The sequence below is a fragment of the Salmo trutta genome, chromosome 28 (genome assembly GCF_901001165.1).
Source record: "Salmo trutta chromosome 28, fSalTru1.1, whole genome shotgun sequence".
Lineage (NCBI taxonomy): Eukaryota > Metazoa > Chordata > Actinopteri > Salmoniformes > Salmonidae > Salmo > Salmo trutta.
Window position 1 is genome coordinate 42,828,051 of NC_042984.1, and position 19,925 is coordinate 42,847,975.

The 19,925-nt window shown below is 43.1% G+C and overlaps 1 protein-coding gene across 2 annotated transcripts in view; it reads left to right on the forward strand.

The window, feature by feature from the left end:
- The window catches only part of LOC115166300 (semaphorin-3F), a 106,491-nt gene that overhangs the window by 68,849 nt on the left and 17,717 nt on the right, over positions 1-19,925 (forward strand). For both annotated transcript variants that reach the window (XM_029720181.1, XM_029720182.1), the window contains 6 exons: positions 14,758-14,918; positions 15,286-15,348; positions 15,496-15,615; positions 17,592-17,685; positions 17,798-17,917; positions 18,260-18,405. In XM_029720181.1, coding sequence (XP_029576041.1) covers positions 14,758-14,918; positions 15,286-15,348; positions 15,496-15,615; positions 17,592-17,685; positions 17,798-17,917; positions 18,260-18,405 — 704 coding nt within the window. The remainder of the gene's footprint in view (positions 1-14,757; positions 14,919-15,285; positions 15,349-15,495; positions 15,616-17,591; positions 17,686-17,797; positions 17,918-18,259; positions 18,406-19,925) is intronic.

A 19,925-nucleotide genomic window follows, 5' to 3' on the forward strand; every position in this document is an offset into this window, starting at 1 on the left:
TAATTGCCCCCTTACACTCAACTGGTTGTCACCTTTAGCTGCAACGACTGCAACCAAATGCTTCCTGTAGCTGTTGATCTGTCTCTCACATTGCTGTGGAGGAATTTTGTCCCCGTCTTGCATGCAGAACTGCTTTAACTCAGCGACATTTGTGGGTTTTCAAGCATGAACTGCTCATTTCAAGTCTTGCCACAACATCTCAATTTGGATTAGGTCTGGACTTTGACTAGGCCATTCCAAAACGTGAAATGTGTTGCTTTTTAGCCATTTTCATGTAGACTTGATTGTGTGTTTTGGATCATTGTCTTGCTGCATGACCCAGCTGCGCTTCAGCTTCAGCTCACAGACGGATGGCCTGACATTCTCCTGTAGAATTCTCTGATGCAGAGCAAAATTCATGGTTCCTTCTATTAAGACAAGTCGTCGTCCTGAGGCAGCAAAGCATCCCCAAACCATCACACTACCACCACTATGCTTGACCGTTGGTATGAGGTTCTTACTGTGGAATGCAGTGTTGGGTTTGCACCAGGCATAATGGGACCCATGTCATCCAAAAAGTTGACCCAAGTTTGCCAAAAAGCACCTGGGAGCGCCTGAGTGATTATCAAGGCTCTTGGAAGAATGTTCTATGGACAGGTGATTCAAAGGTATAACTTTTTGGACTACAGGAAGTGTTTGGTTGGAGTCATTGCAACTAAAGGTGACACAACCAGTTATTGAGTGTAAGGGGGCAATTACTTTTTCACAAAGGGGCATTGGGTGTTGCATAACTTTGTTTATGAAATAAATGACATGCATGTAATTGTTGTGTTATTTGTTCACTCAGGTTCCCTTTATCTAATATTAGGTTTTGGTTGAAGATCTGATAACATTCAATATAAAATATATGCAAAAGCAGAGAAAATTTGAAAGGGGGCAAATAATCTTTCAAGGCACTGTAGATGACTAGGCATGGGCCTAGTTTTGTTAACTGTATTTGTGGGCAGTCCTGATTCTTATAGCTTAGTTAATGTTGCAAGTGGAAAATGTGACCACTTTTTGTACCTCACTAATAAATTATATTACAAGACTGTCTGGTAGCTTTTTTGGCCATGGCACAGTGACACACACACAGCCATCACAGCCAAAACGAACAAAAACAAACAAAACTAGATTCCACTGTGGTAAAGAAGGAATTCCCCCCCAAACATCGCTGTCTCCCTCAAGTGGGAACTCGTACATTCTTTGGTGTTGATTCAGTGCAGAGCAGCGTAAAAACCTCTCCGCGCTCACAGGAAAATTAACTGCTGTTCCAAATTCACTCCATTCATTAAAATCTCAATTTAACTAACACCCATCTATTTTTGGGACTACCTGGACCTACCAATTTTGTTTTTAAGTATTGAAACCAACCTTATGGATTTGAATGAAAAGTATTTGAATAAACATGAAAAGGGGAATGTAAGAAGGAAACATAATTTCAAAAAGGCTACATGTTATATTAAACAGCATATACAGTGCATTCGGAAATGCACTGCTACGTTACAGCCTTTATTCTAATACCGATTTTTTAAAAAAATCCCTCATCAATCTACACACAATATCCCATAATGAAAAAGCGAAAAAAGGTTTTTAGGAAATGTGAATCCTGTTTTCATTGATAATCCTTGAGATGTTTCTACAATTTGATTGGAGTCCACTTGTGGTACATTCAATTGAATGGACATGATTTGGAAAGGCTCACACCTGTCTATATAAGATCCCACAATTATCCATAGACCTCCGAGACATGATTATGTCGAGGCACAGATCTGGGGAAGGGTACCAAACATTTTCTGCAGCATTGAAGGTCTCCAAGAACACAGTGGCCTCCAACATTCTTAAATGGAAATCGTTTGGAACCTCCAAGACTCTTACTGGAGCTGGCTGCCTGGCCAAACTGAGCAATCGGGGGAGAAGGGCCTTGGTAAGGGAGGTGACCAAGAACCCGATGGTCACTCTGACAGAGCTCCAGAGTTCCTCTGTGGAGATGGGAGAACCTCCCAGAAGCACAACCATCTCTGCAGCACTCCACCAATCAGGCCTTTATGGTAGAATGGCCAGACGGAAGCCACTCATCACTCCTCACTCCACTCACATACTCTGTTTCAATGCATGCAAGGCCTGAAATACAACAACAACCTCTCTCTCAACGTGATCAAGACAAAGGAGATGATTGTGGACTACAAGAAAAAGAGGACAGAGCACGCCCCCATTCTCATCGACGGGGCTGGAGTGGAACAAGTTGAGAGCTTCAAGTTCCTTGGTGTCCACATCACCAACAAACTATCATGGTCCAAATACACCAAGACAGTCATGAAGAGGGCACGACAAAACCTATTCCCCCTCAGGAGACTGAAAAGATTTAGCATGGTTCCTCAGATCCTCAAAAGGTTATACAGCTGCACCATCGAGAGCATCCTGACTGGTTGCATCACTGCCTGGTATGGCAACTGCTCGGCCTCCAACCGCAAGGCACTACAGAGGGTAGTGCGAACGGCCCAGTACATCACTGGGGTCAAGCTTCCTGCCATCCAGGACCTCTATATCAGGCGGTGTCAGAGTAAGGCCCTAAAAATTGTCAAAGACTCCAGCCACGGCAAGCGGTACCGGAGCACCAAGTCGAGGTACAAAAGGCTTCTTAACAGCTTCTACCCCCAAGCCATAAGATTCCTGAACAGCTAATCAAAGGGCTACCCAGACCCCTCTTTTATGCTGCTGCTACTCTCTGTTTATAATCTATGCGTAGTCACTTTAACTCTACCTACGTGTACATATTACCTTAATTACCTCGACTAACCAGTGCTCCCGCAAATTGACTCTGTACCGGTACCCCCTGTATGTAGCTTTGCTTGTTATTTTACTGCTACTGTTTAATTATTTGTTACTTTTATTTTCAATGTTTTACTTATCTATTTTTTACTTAACACTTATTTTAATTGTTTTTCTTAACTTCTTAAAGCATTGTTGGTTATGGGCTTGTAAGTAAGCATTTCCCTGTAAGGTCTACTACACCTGTTGTATTCGGCGCATGTGACTAACGCATTTTTTGTGTGATTTGATTTGATTTGCAAGGCCTGAAATACTACTACTATACCCCAAACACCCAGTGCCTGCACACAACTTCTAATCAAGTCTACACTGTGTGTAAATTAAAAGGGAGGGGAAAAGACTGAATACAACCCCAAATTTGATTCAGCAGGTTAAGCATCTCATCACGGTTAACCTCAGATTTAGGATATTGCTGACGTCCTACAGTAGGCCAATACAGTAGCATTAGGTGGTCCTCATTATTCTCACATCATGTAAAGCTGTTGGTTAAAAGATAAACATATTTGTTCCATTATTAATTGGATGAATTAATACATTTTTGCATTACACTCTGCATAATCTCTTGTGTCCCTCAAACACAGGCGTGTTTCTGTTTTGAAGTCACAAATACGTCGCTAGTTACAGTATTAGCTAGATCTGCTAACGAGGGATGGCAGTAAGTGAATTGTGCTAATATAAGAGTCAGTGGGGTTGCTCCACTGTGGCAGAGAGGACCAGAGGTGGAGGACACCGGCTTCAGCATGACTTAACACAATGGCCTCTTCCTTTAAAGCTGCTCTAAGATGTCTTCATACCCATAACATGATGCTGCCACCACAATCTTATATGCTGCCCTAAGAGTTGTGCAAAGTTGGTAGAATCTTATTCCAAATGATTGACAGTTACTTCCACCAAGTATTAATTCAGGGGTGTGAAGACATCCTCAACCAAGACATCTTTGTTCGATTTTTTAAAATGATTAATTTGGGAAATGTTCTACAATGTTTTTTCACTTTGAAAAAATGTGGAGTAGGTTGTGTAGATCTTTAGGGGAAAAAATGAAATGTCCTTTTTTATATTTATTTTTTGGCAGTAAAATATGAAGACTGTGCAAGGGCTGTAAAGATTTTCACTAGGCACTGTACTTTCCACCTTATTTTTTCTTTGCCACGGGAAAAAGCTAATTTATCATCTAACAGATGGAGGTCGTGAGATGGAAAGGTTAAAGGTCACTATGAGAGTGTGATCCAGAATGATCCGGTTTGGAAATGTAGGCTACTCTAGTTATTGAACTCTTGTTCCTACAGATCAATGTGGCTAAGATAACGTTGGATTAAAGTTTAATAATGGAACCGAATCGTTAAATTGTGAGATTGTCATGGCTTTACAAATGGAACAATGCTATGGAAAGTTAAATAATTTATAAGCCCATTTTTTTCCCCTATCCTCTTATCACAAACCAGCAGAAACTATGTGTCAGACTCAATAGCACTCAATAAATGTAATTTAAGTCGCCAATTTTGCATGACCTTTGCATGACATTTCATGATACTACTCTTAGGCGATTGTAGTATTATGATATACTGTAGTTCAAGGTAGTGTATGCATATCCAGCATATTGTAAGTAAGTACATCTCAACAGCCTTCCATTCCCCACACAGTGTAGAAAGAGCCTCACAGGGCCCCAATAGTCCTGACCTTTATGGCCAGTAGGTGTGTCCTTTATCAAACAGTCAGCCCTCTGTCCTACCCTTGCCCAAAGATAGTGGATTTTCGGGATAAAGCCACTTATAATGGGATGAGAGAAGTCCTGAGAATAGAAGCGTGCTGCCTTGCCACTCCCCCTGCCTACCTACGCACACCGAGGGGACAGAATACCAGGCGCTCCGCAGAGCGGTGACTGACGGAATTCTACAGATTGTTTGCAGATCAGTCACACAGCTGCAAGAGAGACAGACAGACGACCAAACTTCGCCACCTAGTTAGAGGGCCAGATAACGGCACCAAAGACATTCACATGCCCCTCTCTGCTGCCCAATCTCTTCTTTGATGTCTACACACACATAGACTACACACATACACACACACCAAGGGTATGCAGAGACCCTTGTAAGTGTATGGTCCTTCATGAAGACATTATCTGCCATAAAGATATGCATGTCTACTACAAAAGATGTATCTTCTTTTTTTTTTTCAAGCACAAATTATTAGTCTTTTTGTGGCACTTAGTTGAGCTAAAAGAAGGTCCTGCTTCAATGTAGGTTAACAGTAGGTATCTTTCAAAAGAAAAGGTAAAAAAAGATTCTCTACATTGAGCATCGCCCAAAGCTTGTTCCCAGAACCTTGGATAGTGTACGTCCGTGACCTTCACACCACTACGGCTCAAGCTATTTTTATGTATTTAACGTTTCAGACCGAGCCCAGACAGGTTAGCAGTTGGAAGGGCAGTAATACCTCGTGAGATCAAAGTGTGTCTGGTATGAGGCTAACGTGAGCAATTTATAGATATGGTCTGTGTCACTGCTCCCCCCAAGGCCCAATAGCCAAACTAGGGCGCGCTCTCATATAGTTGGAGGGCGGCGTTGTCGTCACACTCTCATAACCAGAGATTTATGTCTAAAGTCAACAAGCTGCTCTACCTGTAGGTCACATGAATGTGAGGATTGAAATTGTCCGTCCAATAGAGCGGTGCCATTATCCAGTGGTATATTAGACGGTTGATCATAAAACACATTCCTTTGAATTGTGGCATGGTATCCATCCCCATTGTGGCAGGCCAGTAAACTCTGAGCTAGAACCCAAACTAATAGAGACAATAAGAGACTTGACAGACACACAAAGAGACATGAACACACAAACTAAAGCACGCAGTTTAGGCCTTGGTTGAGAGACAGCTGACTCCATCTTTCATCTCTCCACCTGCTTAGGGGCCTTGGCCATAGAGGTCTTCACGGGTCCAAGAAGGTGGACCTGTTCCGAAATGGACCCTTGGCATAAAGAAAAATGTGGACAGACACACCTTCCGAATGGACCCTAGTACATTCAGACGCGTTCCGAAAAGCCCTGTGTAAAAACAGATTCATGCCCATTCGGATCCGAGAGACCCGTTCAGATCTGAGAGTAGAAAGAGAGGGAGAAAGAAACCTCCGACCTGGCCAGATGAGACACAGTTATGACCTTAAAAATAGCCTGTAACAAATTACAATTAATTGTGTTTCGATGTGTAGCATATTCAAAACGTCATAGCCTATTGTTTCTTTGGTTTTTACTTTCCTTAAACAACTTTTGTCCACCTCACTGTTCAGCTGTCAGACATTTAAGAACTAAACGCATCATGGCACTGCATACATAGGCCTAGACATCCAATATATTATATTAATATTGAAAAAATATATATAAAGGACAAAGAGAAGCTTAGGCCTATTAGAGAGACACAAGAGAGAGATATGCCATTTATTTTGTTCAACATAGGATGGCCAAACACATGAAGTAGCTCTTTCAGTAGTTTAGTTGGAATAGGGTCCAGTATGCAGCTTGACGATTTAGAGGCCATGACTATTTTCGTGAATGTGTCAAGAGATACAGGATTAAAAAAGTTGAGTGTCTCCATTGATCCTATGTCCTGGCAGTTCTGTGCAGACTCAGAACAACTGAGCTTTGGAGAAATAAGCAGATTCAAAGAGTCCATAATTTGCTTTCTAATGATCATGATCTTTTCATCGAAGAAATTCATGAATTTATCACTGCTGAAGTGAAAGCTCTCCTCTCTTGTTGAATGCTGATTTTTAGTTATCTTTGTGACAGTATCAAAAATACATTTTGGATTGTTCTTATTCTCCTCAATTATGTTGGAAAAATATAGGATGATCGAGCAGGGTTCTTTGATATTGCACGGTACTGTCTTTCCAAGCAAGTCGGAAGACTTCCAGTTTGGTGGAGCGCCATTTCCGTTCCAATGTTCTGGAAGTTTGCTTCAGGGCTCTGTATTTTCTGTATACCAGGGAGCAAATTTCTTGTGAAAAATGTTTTTTGTTTTTAGGGGTACGACTGCATCTAGGGTATCACACAAGGTTAAATTAAGATCCTCAGTTAGTGGGTTAACCGATTTTTTGGTAGGTGGAGGGAGTCTGGAAGGGCATCTAGGAATCCTTGGGTTGTCCGAGAACTTATAGCACGACTTTTGATGATCCTTGGTTGGGGTCTGAGCAGATTATTTGTTGCGATTGCAAACATAATAAAATGGTGGTCCGATAGTCCAGGATTATGAGGAAAAACATTTAGATCCACAATATTTATTTCACTGGACAAAACTAGATCTGGGTATGACTGTGGCAATGACTAGGTCCGGAGACATGTTGGACAAAACCCATTGAGTCGGTGATGGCTCCGAAAGCCTTTTGGGGTGGGTCTGTGGACTTTTCTATGTGAATATTAGAGTCACCAAAAAGTATAATATTATCTGCCATGACTACAAGGTCCAATAGGAATTCAGGGAACTCAGTGAAGAACGATGTATATGGCCCAGGAGGCCTGTAAATATTGGCTATAAAAAGTGATTGAGTAAGCTGCATAGATTTCATGACTAGAAGCTCAAAAGACAAAAACACAGTGCTTTTTTTTGTAAATTGAAATTTGCTGTCATAAATGCGGGATGCGCATGGGTTATAGTCACCCGTGTAACCAGGAGGAGAGGCCTCATTTAACACAGTAAATTCCTCAGGCTTGAGCCATGTTTCAGTCAGGCCAATCACATCAAGATTATGATCAGTGATTAGTTAATTGACTATGACTGCCTTGGAAGTGAGGGATCTAACATTAAGTAACCCTATTTTGAGATGTGAGATATCACAATCTCTTTCAATAATGACAGGAATGGAGAAGGTCTTTATTCCAGTGAGATTGCTAAGGTGAACACCGCCATGTTTTGTTTTGCTCAACCTAGATCGAGGCACAGACACAGTCTCAATGGGGATAGCTGAGCTGACTACACTGACTGTGCTAGTGGCAGACTCCACTAAGCTGGTAGGGTGGCTAATGCTGCCTGGCCTGCACCCTTTCTCATTGTGGAGCTAGAGGAGTTAGAGCCCTGTCTATGTTCATAGATAAGATGAGAGCACCCCTCCAGCTAGGATGGAGTCTGTCACTCCTCAACAGGCCAGGCTTGGTCCTGTTTGTGGGTGAGTCCCAGAAAGAGGGCCAATTATCTACAAATTCTATCTTTTGGGAGGAGCAAAAAAAACGTTTTCAACCAGCGATTGAGTTGTTAGACTCTGCTGGAGAGCTCATCACTCCCACTAACTGGTGCCGATGTGGATAACAATATCCCTATACTCTCTACACACCAGTTTTAGCCTTAGCCAGCATCATCTTCAGATTAGCCTTTACGTCGGTTGCCCTGCCCCCTGGTAAACAGGGTATGATCGCTGGATAATTATTTTTAAGTCTAATATTGCGGGTAATGGAGTCGCCAATGACTAGGGTTTTCAATTTGTCAGAGCTAATGGTGGGAGGCTTCGGCAGCTCAGACTCCGTAACGGGTGGAGGAGAGACCTGAGAAGGCTGGGCCTTTGACTTCGACTCGTTGCTTAACTTTTTAGTGACAGGGGGCAGTATTCGGAAATTCGGATGAATGACATGCCCAAATTAAACTGCCTACTACTCGGGCTCAGAAAGTAGGATATGCATATTATTAGTAGATTTGGATAGAAAACACTCGGAAGTTTCTAAAACTGTTTGAATGATGTCTGTGAGTATAACAGAACTCATATGGCAGGCAAAAACCTGAGAAAAAATCCAACCAGGAAGTGAGTTGTAGTTCTTCTATCTAATCCCTATTCAAACTACAGTGTCTGTGGGGTCATTATGCACTTCCTAAGGCTTCCATTGGCTGTCAACAGCCTTTAGAAACTTGTTTCATGCATCTCCTGTTACTGGGCAGAGAATAGGAGCTCAGTGGACTGCCGGGACCAGTGAGTTGTTTACTGCGCAGGCGCGTTGGCGCGCCTCTCCTTCTTTTTCCTCTGTAATGAATACGCTATTGTCCGGTTGGAATATTATCAACGTTTTATGTTAAAAAGACCCTAAGGATTGATTGTAAACATCGTTTGACATGTTTCTATGAACGGTAATGGAACTATTTGACTTTTCGTCTCTGGTTCTGCGCTCTCGCGTTATGCCTTTGGATTAGTGACCTGAACACGCGAACAAAACGGAGGTATTTGGACATAAATATGGAGTATTTCGAACAAAAATAACATTTCTTGTGGAAGTGGGAGTCCTGAGAGTGCATTCCGACGAAGATCAGCAAAGGTAAGGGAAGATTTATAATACTAATTCTGACTCCAGAACTTGGCGGGTAACTGTATAGCTTGCTTTGATGGCTGAGCTCTGTACTCAGAATATTGAAAAATGTGCTTTCGCGGAAAAGCTATTTTAAAATCTGACACAGCGGTTGAATTAAGGAGTAGTTTATCTATAATTCTTTCAATAACTGTTGTAAAGTTTATCAACATTTATGTTGAGTATTTTTGTAAATTGATGTGCTCATTCACCGGAGGTTTTGGTGGGAATACATTTTCTTAACATCACGCGCCAATGTAAAATGGGGTTTATGGATATAAATATAAACTTTATCGAACAAAACATACATGTATTTTGTAACATTGAGTCCTGGGAGTGTCATCTGATGAATGGGAGTGTCATCTGGTGAATTTACTAAATTACTCACGATAAACGTTCACAAAAAACACAACAATTATTTTAAGAATTATAGATACAGAACTCATTTATGCAATCGCGGTGTCCGATTTTAAAATAGCTTTTCGGTGAAAGCACATTTTGCAATATTCTGAGTAGATAGCTCCCCATCACGGGCTAGCTAATTTGACACCCACCAAGTTTGGTACTCACCAAACTCAGATTTACTATAAGAAAAATTGGATTACCTTTGCTGTTCTTCGTCAGAATGCACTCCCAGGACTTCTACTTCAACAACAAATGTTGGTTTGGTTCCAAATAATCCATAGTTATCTCCAAATAGCGGCGTTTTGTTCGTGTGTTCAAGACACTATCCGAAGGGTAATGAAGGGTGACGCGCCCGGCGCGTATCGTGACAAAAAATTTCAAAATATTCCATTACCGTACTTCGAAGCATGTCAAATGCTGTTTAAAATACATTTTTATGCGATTTTTCTCGTAAAATAGCGATAATATTCCGACCGGGAAACCCTGTTTTCATTCAAAGACTCAAAGTTGAAAATGGAGTCGTCTCGTGCACGCGTGCGCCCGTCTCATTGTTCTCAGATCGACCACTATCCAAATGCGCTACTGTTTTTCAGCCTGGGACAGCAGAGTCATCATTCAACGTTCTGGCGCCTTCTGAGAGCCTATGGGAGCCTTAGAAAGTGTCACGTTACAGCAGAGATCCTTTGTTTTGGATAGAGATGACAAAGAAGGCCAAGAAATGGTCAGACAGGGTACTTCCTGTACAGAATCTTCTCAGGTTTTGGCCTGCCATTTGAGTTCTGTTATACTCACAGACACCATTCAAACAGTTTTAGAAACTTTGGAGTGTTTTCTATCCAAAGCTACTAATTATATGCATATTCTAGTTTCTGGGCAGGAGTAATAACCAGATTGAATCGGTACGTTTTTTATCCGGCCGTGAAAATACTGCCCCCTATCCATAACAAGTTAAAAAAGACCAGTCTAAGTGAAAACCTTCAACACAATTCTCCGAATGTGTCTTTACTGAAACACAGCCAATGGTACATTTAAGCACGATTTAAGAGAAGCAGCTGAAATGGGCTCTTTTTACTCTGTGTATGATTCTCACTTAGAGTGCGATTGGTGTCTGCTACAAATCTTGGATGAACCCGCTATTACGAAGTTCAGAAACGTAAATAAAGACTTCTCATCCGTAAAAAAAAGGTTCCTGTAGAGACAGATTGGCTGTTACCCGTATTTAAGAGAAACAGCTGAAATTGGCTCCTTTTTCTCTGTGTATGATTCTCGCTTAGAGTGCGATTGGTGTCTGCTACAAATCTTGGATGGACCCGCTATTACAAAGGTCAGACACATAAATACTAGTTAACAGACACATACTAGTTAATGGGGAGAACCGGTTGAAAGTTTGTCGGCTGAATGAGCAACACCGGTTGAGCATGCCGAGAGCATTTCTTTCCAGAAGGCTTGAGAAAATTGTCTGGCTGCAGGGACTGTGCGGGGGGATTTATACTACTATCTGTACTTACTGCTGGCACAGACGCTGTTTTGTCCTTTCCTACATTTTAATTGCCCTTGCCTAACGATTGCATCTGAAGCTGTGCTTGCAACATGGCTTTCCTCACAATAAGACGATAGTTCTCCTGTATATTATGAATACAGCGACTGCAGTTAGATAGCATAGTGTTAATGTTACTACTTTGCTTTTTCGGCTGGTGGAGGTCCTGTAGAACCATGTCCAAATAAAGTGTCCGGGGTGAAAAAGTTGAATGAAAAAAGTTGCGCAAGGAAAACACGAAGATGTTGGTAAATGTATTAAAAGTAAAAACTGAAAGGTTTGGCATTTGGCCAAGTAGCAACAAACAGCACAACAGCACAGAGACAAGGAACATGTGTACCAAACTCACTAAAAGTGGCAGTAATAAAGCCTCTCTTGAAAAAGCCAAACCTTGACCCGGAAAATGTAAAAAACTATCGGTCTATATCGAATCTCCATTTCCTCTCCAAAAATTTGAAGAAGCTTTAGGCAACATACTGCCTTCCTGAAGACAAATAATGTATATGAAATGCTTTAGTCTGGTTTTATACCCCATCATAGCACTGAGACTGCACTAGTGAAGGTGGTAAATTACCTTTTAATGGCGTCAGACCAAGGCTCTGCATCTGTCCTTGTGCTCCTAGAACTTAGTGCTGCTTTTGACACCATTGATCACCACATTCTTTTGGAGAGATTAGAAACCCTAATTGGTCTACACGAACAAGTTCTTGCCTGGTTTAGATCTTATCTGTTGGAAAGATAACAGTTTGTCTCTGTGGATATTTTGTCCTCTGACAAATCAATTGTAAGTTTTGGCATTCCTCAAGGTTCCGTTTTAGGACCACTATTGTATTCACTATATATTCTATCTTTGGTGATGTCATTCGGAAACACAATGTCAACTTTCACTGCTATGCGTACAACACACAGCTTTACATTTCGATGAAACATGCTGAAGCACCAAAATTGCCTACCCTGGAAGCCTGTGTTTCAGAAATAAGGAAATGGATTCGGACAAAACAGAGATGCTAGTTCTAGGTCCCAAGAAACAAAGAGATCTGCTGTTGGATCTGACAATTAATCTTGATGTTTGTACAGTCGTCTCAAATAAAACTTTGACGAACATGTCAAGAATATTTCAAGGACAGCTTTTTTCCATTGCAAAAATCGGAAACTTTTGGTCTAAAAATTATGCAGAAAAGCTAATCCTTGCTTTTTTCTAATCCTTGGTCCCGTGTGGCTCAATGGATAGAGCATGGTGTTTGCAACACTAGGGTTGTGGGTTTAATTCCCATGGGGACCAGTACGGGATTTTTTTTTAATGAAATGTATGCATTCACTACTGTAAGTCGCTCTGGATAAGAGCGTCTGCTAAATGACTAAAATGTAAATGTCACTTTTAGAGTATACTATTGCAATTCTCTACTCTCGGGCTACACACGGCTGCTAGAATCCTGACTAGAACCAAAAAATGTGATCATATTACTCCAGTGCTTGCTTCTACATTGGCTTCCTGTTAAGGCTAGGGCTGATTTAAAGGTTTTACTGCTAACCTACAAAGCATTACATGGGCTTGCTCCTACCTATCTCTCCGATTTAGTCCTGCCGTACATACCTACACATGTATGCTACGGTCACAAGACACAGGCCTCCTTATTGTCCCTAGAATTTCTAAGCAAAGAGCTGAAGGCAGGGCTTTCTCCTATAGAGCTCAATTTGCCTATCCATGTGAGAGACAGACTCGGTCTCAACCTTTAAGTCTTCACTGAAGTCTCATCTCTTCAGTAGGTCCTATGATTAAGTGTAGTCTGGCCCAGGGGTGTGAAGGTGAATGGCAAGGCACTGGAGCGACGAACTGCCCTTGCTGTCTCTGCCTGGCCGGCTCCCTTCTCTCCACTGAGATTCTCTGCCTCTGACCCTATTACGGAGTCACTGGCTTACTAGTGCTCCTCCATGCCGTTCCTAGGAGGGGTGTGTGTCACTTGAGTGGGTTGAGTCACAGACGTGATCTTCTTGTCCAGTTTTGCGCTCGTCTGGTGGAGGAGATCTTCATGGGCTATACTCAGCCTTGTCTCAGGGTAGTAAGTTGGTTGTCTGTTGATATCCCTCTAGTAGTGTAGGGGCTGAGCTTTGGCAAAGTGGGTGGGGTTATATCCTGCCTGGTTGGCCCTGTCCAGGGGTATCGTCGGACGGGGCCACAGTGTCCCCCGACCCACCCCTGTCTCAGTCTCCAGTATCTATGCTGCAATAGTTTATGTGTCGGAGGGCTAGGGTCAGTCTGTTATATCTGGTGTAATTCTCCTGTTTTATCTGATGTCCCCTGTGAATTTAAGTATGCTCCCTCTAATTCTCTCTCCCTCCCTTCCCGGAGGACCTGAGCCCTTTGATCATGCCTCGGGACTACCTGGCCTGATGACTCCTGGCTGTCCCCAGTCCACCTGGTCATGCTGCTGCTCCAGTTTCAACTGTTCTGCCTGCGGCTAGGGAACCCTGACCTGTTTACCGGACTTGCTACCTTGTCCCGGACCTACTGTTTTCGAGTCTCTCTACTGCACCTGCTGTCTCGACCTCTGAATACTCGGCTATGAAAAGCCAACTGACAATTACTCCTGAGGTACTGACCTGGTGCACCCTCTACAACCACTGTGATTATTATTTGACCATGCTGGTCATCTATGAACGTTTGAACATCTTGAAGAACAATCTGGCCTTTAAATGGCAATGTACTTTTATAATCTCCACCCGGCACAGCCAGAAGAGGACTGACCACCCCTCAGAGTCTGGTTCCTCTCTAGGTTTCTTCCTAGGTTCCTGCCATTCTAGGGAGTTTTTCCTAGCCACCGTGCATCTACATCTGCATTGCTTGCTGTTTGGGGTTTTAGGCTGGATTTCTTTATAGCACTTTGTGACATCTGCTGATGTAAAAAAGGCTTTATAACCCGATCGACTATCTCTGGAGAGACCTGAAAATAGCTGTGCAGCAGCACTCCCTATCCAACCTGACAGAGCTTGAGAGGATCTGCAGTGAAGAATGGGAGAAACTCCCCAAATACAGGTGTGCCAAGCTTGTAGCGTCATACCAAAGAAGATCCGATGCTGTAATCGCTGCCAAAGGTGTTTCAACAAAGTACTGAGTAAAGGGTCTGAATAATTATGTAAATTAGATATCAGGTTTTTTTCTTTATAAATTAGCAAAAATGTCTAAAAACGTGGTTTTGCTTTGTCGTTATGGGGTATTGTGTGTAGATTGATGAGGGGAAAAAACAATTTAATACATTTTTGAATAAGGCTGTAACGTAACAAAATGTGGAAAAAGTAAAGGGGTCTGAATACTTTCTGAAGGCACTGTATGCTGCTGTTTTATCGCGTGTGCAATTATGTTCGAGGTGTTCGTTGTTTGCAGTAACTTCTTTATTGTTGTAATATCCCAAGTGGACGTGGCAATTTCACCATGAAGGATTCCAGCTTTCGTGCTTCTCAAGCCAAGTCCCAGGTATATCCTGTCCCCAAATGTATTCTGATCCAAATTAATGACACCTGTCTTTGTTTCTCTCTCTTTCTCTCTCCTCTCTGTCTGTCTGTTTGTCTGTCTCTCTCTGCATACCTGTGTGTGTGTGTGTGTGTGTGTGTGTGTGTGTGTGTGTGTGTGTGTGTGTGTGCTTGTCCAGAGCTGATAGAGACGCGGACGGCGCGGCCTTTCTCCTTCTCCTTCAACACCAGTGACTACCGCATCCTGCACATGGACCAAGACCAGGGCCGTCTCTACCTGGGCTGCCGGGAGTACCTGGTGACTCTGGACATGCACAACATCAACAAGGAGCCCCTAATAGTAAGAGCAAACACTATGATGACTCCTATGATAAAATTCCATAGAGACAGATACATATATTACCTGATAAGATTTCTCTGACGAAGATGGCCGCCCTGGAGTCAAGTTGCCAGCATCCATTCTGGTGTTTTATTACATTTTATGACATATTCAGCCACTGTAGCCATCTGTACGCCTATGAGTGCAAATAAAAGTCACACTTGACGTCCACAGGTATAATGCTTTTATTTTATTATGATCTATTATAAGCATGTATGAGCCTTTATGATGTCCTTTTTTAAGGCTTAGAATATGTAATGTCTATACAAAGAAAATCATACAATGCACCTGATCTGAAATGTTGCATTTTCTACCCTTCTTCCTTCAGATTCACTGGCCTGCCACTACCCAGAGGAAAGGAGAGTGTAGAATGACTGGAAAGGGTGGGCAGGTTAGTGTCCTTTATGTCTTGACCATTAGCTTTAATGTCTAAAAAGAGCTACACAAATACTGTTGTTGTTGTTATTGTAGTACAGTAAATATGCACAGTATGTCAAGTGTATTGATTGTAACTCTGTTCCCTCTTTGTCCTAATCAGGGGGAGTGTGCAAACTTTGTGCGTCTGATCGAACCCTGGAATCGCACACACCTGTACACCTGTGGCACAGGGGCCTACAAGCCCATCTGCACCTTCATCAATAGAGGATGGAGAGCAGAGGTACGGACACAAACAAACATGCACATGCACGTGCGCAGACAGATGCACACACAAACATGCCAGATCTGGGTTCAAATGCATGTATTTGAGTATTTGTTATTTAAGATACTTTTTTGTGTGTATTTGAGTATTTTTTAATACACAACATAAAATAATTACTTTTATTTTAGTATTTGAATGGTTATTTGTAAAAACCACAGTCTACCAAATTGTATTTGAAAGTATTTTCAAATACTTTCCTGGAATACTATTTGAAACACTTTTCAAATATCTTTTCCCCAAACATATTTCAAATACCCTGCTCCAAAAGTTGAGCTAAAAGGCAGGACACTTCCTACAGGATTGAACTCTTTACAGTGTTATGCTGGCATGTAAACAGTTCAAAGGCAGCCATACTGGACAATGCATTGTCAGTACATATGAGGAACTCTTGGATCACTACAAGATCTCAACCAAAATCAACACCGTGGTCACCGCTAATGCAAATAATATGGTTGTTGCCTTTGCTAATTTTGAAGACGACATCCAAAGAAGAAGAAGAGGAAAGATGCTTTTCTGACACAATACAGCTCACTATTAAAAATGACTTTAAATCTGCAGATAACCACAACGGAGTCATTTCCAAAGCCTCCAACATTGTCTCCCACTACCACAAATCAACATTTGCACAGGATAGTAAAATATAGTAAAAAGAACTCGGATCTTGTGGGGGTCCAGATAAACTGTGTTAGGCCAGTGATTAATGTGCTTAACTTATTTTAAATAGTGTCCAGTCAAAACTCTGTTTTCACACCTGATTGTGCTTATAATAACACGTTTCACTAGGCTCTGTAGGCTATGGGCTCTCCGACTCTGCTCGAGGGGTCCTAGGCCTATAGGCTATGCTTAGAGTTATTTGGCCACTTTAGTTGTGATTACAACCCTCATCAAAACATATAGGCATATTGGGTAGGCTGCGTGTGACTATGATTAGAAAAAGTCCCCCAAAAAATGCATTGCCTTAGACAGCACACGGTGGGCATCATTCATGAGTGATAATATGGGCCATTATCACGCACCTGTCGGAACAGGGGAATAAAATCCATGTCATTGAATAGCGAATGCAAGAGGCTTTTCCCGCGGTTCAGCATAGAAATACAAAACATAGAAAATAACCAAAAACCCCGGAATACTCTAAACAAACACCCCTTTACATAAACACATATCCCAACAAACCCCGAACCACATAAAACAAACACCCCTCTGCCACGTCCTGACCAAACTACAATAACAAATAACCCCTTTACTGGTCAGGACGTGACAGGCCTAGCCTATAGAAAGCTGATGTGACCTGCTCTTTTTAAAAGAGGCCAGTAAATCTCTGTTTTCTTGCATAGAATAGCCTATAGAAATGTTGTGCAACATAGGCTTATGGGAACACTCATTTCATTCTATGCATCAAACAGCTATGAGGAGCTGGCTCTCGCTGCACACCAGGTGATCCTATTCCGCTCAAACTCTGAATGCCAAGGCTCTCATGAAGTGATTGATTTGTTTTTCTATTGCATTTGCATTGATGTCAGTGTGATTAGAGAGACAATGGAGCGCTGAGCACCAGTCCATTAGCAAGTTTGGTAGGCTACTATTGACCATCCGTGGCATCAGAGCGCAGTTTTGGAGAAGCCCAGTTACCATGACTTAATGGTCACGTGGAAATCGACTGCGGTCATGAAATTAAACTACTATGTACATTCACAACTATTTTGTTTTCCAAATACATCCAACGATATGTATTTTTAAGTAATTGTAAATACATGCCAACACTTTCCAAATGGTATTTTGAAATGCATTCCAATATTCAACAATTTGTTTTTTCAAATAAAGGTTATCTAAATATTAGTTTTGAAATGTATTAAAAAGTAATTGAAGTACCTAAAATAGTATCTGAACCCAGGTCTGAAACATGCCTACATCCATGTATTGTCCTCTGTGTGCAGGAGTACCTGTTCAGGCTGGTCCCTGGCTATGTGGACTCAGGGAAAGGGAAATGTTCCTACGACCCGCGGCAGGAGAATGCTGTGGCCCTTATCAGTGAGACCTCTTCTTGTCTGTTCATTATAACAGTTCCCCCCCACAGTTCTCACTTACAATACCAATAGCCATCATCATCATCCATCTTCCTCTTTTGTTCCCTCTTTGTTAGATGGGAATCTGTATGCAGGGGTCCACGTTGACTTCATGGGCACGGACCCGGCCATCTTCAGAACCCTGGGGGACAGACCTGCCGTCAGGACTGAGCAATATGACTCCCGCTGGCTGAATGGTAAGCTTGCTCCTGACCCACAGGTGACACTGAGCAACTCATGACAATTTTGCCCTGAGAAAAAGTCGGCCACACCTCTCTCTCTCTCTTTCATTTGTCACTTGCACAAATACAGCGAAATGCTTACCTTGCAAGCCCTTCCCAAAAGTGCAGTACCAAATTACAATCTGCAGGGATACTGGAGTAGTTGAGGTAGATACTGTATGTACATGTAGGCAGGGATTAGGAGAAGGTGACTGGTAACAGGATAAATAATAATAATCTCTCTCTCTCTCTCTGTCGCTCTCATTCTCTATTACCCTCTTTTCTCAAATTGACTAGTCTCTCTGTCTCCATCTCCAGAGCCTGTGTTTGTGAAGATCCAGCAGATTCCTGACAGCTCGGAGAGGAACGATGATAAGCTCTACTTCTTCTTTCGGGAGAAGAGCCTGGATTCGGCTGGGGGGGGCAGCCCCAGTGTCCTGGCCAGGGTGGGCCGAGTATGCCTGGTGAGAGACCCTCGTATATCCCCTCCTGACCTCACAAACACACATACACTGTCACAATCTTCACCTTCATCTGAAGATATTTAGAAATCATTATCTGACCAATACGCAGCGGCTTGCGTGCTTCACATCATTTTATTTAAATATGATGGACACGGACAAAACAATAAACATGAACGACTAGACAGTTTCACAGGCTATGTACTTACATACAGCAGTGCGAAATAAAACAACCCACAAAAACCAGGTGACAAACACACTCCTAATATATGACTCCCAATCAGGAACAACGATAACCAGCTGTCCCTGATCGGGAGCCACACAGACCAACATAGAAACAGAAATACCAGAAAAACACATACAACACAGTACTTCTGCCACGTCCTGACCAAAAATACTAAACAACTACTCCCTCTGCTGGTCAGGACGTGACAGTATCCCCCCCCTAAAAGTGCATACCCCGAATGCACCTAAAAAAGAAACCACAAAAAATCCCCAATACCACAACAAAAAACAAAACCAAATACCCCCTAAACAAAAAAAAAGGGAGGGAAGGGAGGGTGGCTGCCGTCAACGACGGCACTTGTGCTACACCCCCCCTCCCCAACCCACCTATCCTGGAGGTGGCTCTGGTTCGGGCCTACTGCCCTCCAGACTGTAGACAGACTTGCTTGGCTCCGGACCGTAGTCAGACTCACTCAGTTCCAGGTCGTAGGCAGACTCATTCCGTTTAATGCTGTAGGCAGACTCATTTAGTTCACAGTTAATCAAACACTTATTCAGTTCCGGATCCCATACAGACTCACTTGGTTCCGGATCACTGACAGACTCCCTCGGTTGCGGGTCGCAGGCAGACTCCCTCGGTTGCAGGTCGCAGGCAGACTCCCCCGGTTCCGGGTCGCAGGCAGACTCCCCCGGTTCCGGGTCGCAGGCAGACTCCCCCGGTTCCGGGTCGCAGGCAGACTCCCTCGGTTCCGGGTCGCAGGCAGACTCCCTCGGTTCCGGGTCGCAGGCAGACTCCCTCGGTTCCGGGTCGCAGGCAGACTCCCTCGGTTCCGGGTCGCAGGCAGACTCCCTCGGTTCCGGACTGGACACTTTTGCCGGATACTCTGGACTGCACACTGGTGCCGGATACTCTGGACTGCACACTGTTGCCGGATACTCTGGACTGCACACTGTTGCCGGATACTCTGGACTGGACACTTTTGCCGGATACTCTGGACTGCACACTGTTGCCGGATACTCTGGACTGCACACTGTTGCCGAACTCTCGAGGCTGGGCTGACGCACTGGAAGCCTGATGCGTGGGGCTGGTAGAGGAGGTACCAGGCTGAAGACACGCACCCTAGGGCTAGTGCGGGAAGCAGGAACCGGCCGAGAGGAACTACTATTATGCACTATAAGCCTAATGCGTGGTGCTGGAACTGCCAGTTTTAAACCAAGCACCCCATGGCTAGTGCAAGGAGCGGGAACAGGCTGACTAGGACTAGGCTGACCCATGGGAAGCTTGATCCGTGGTGCTG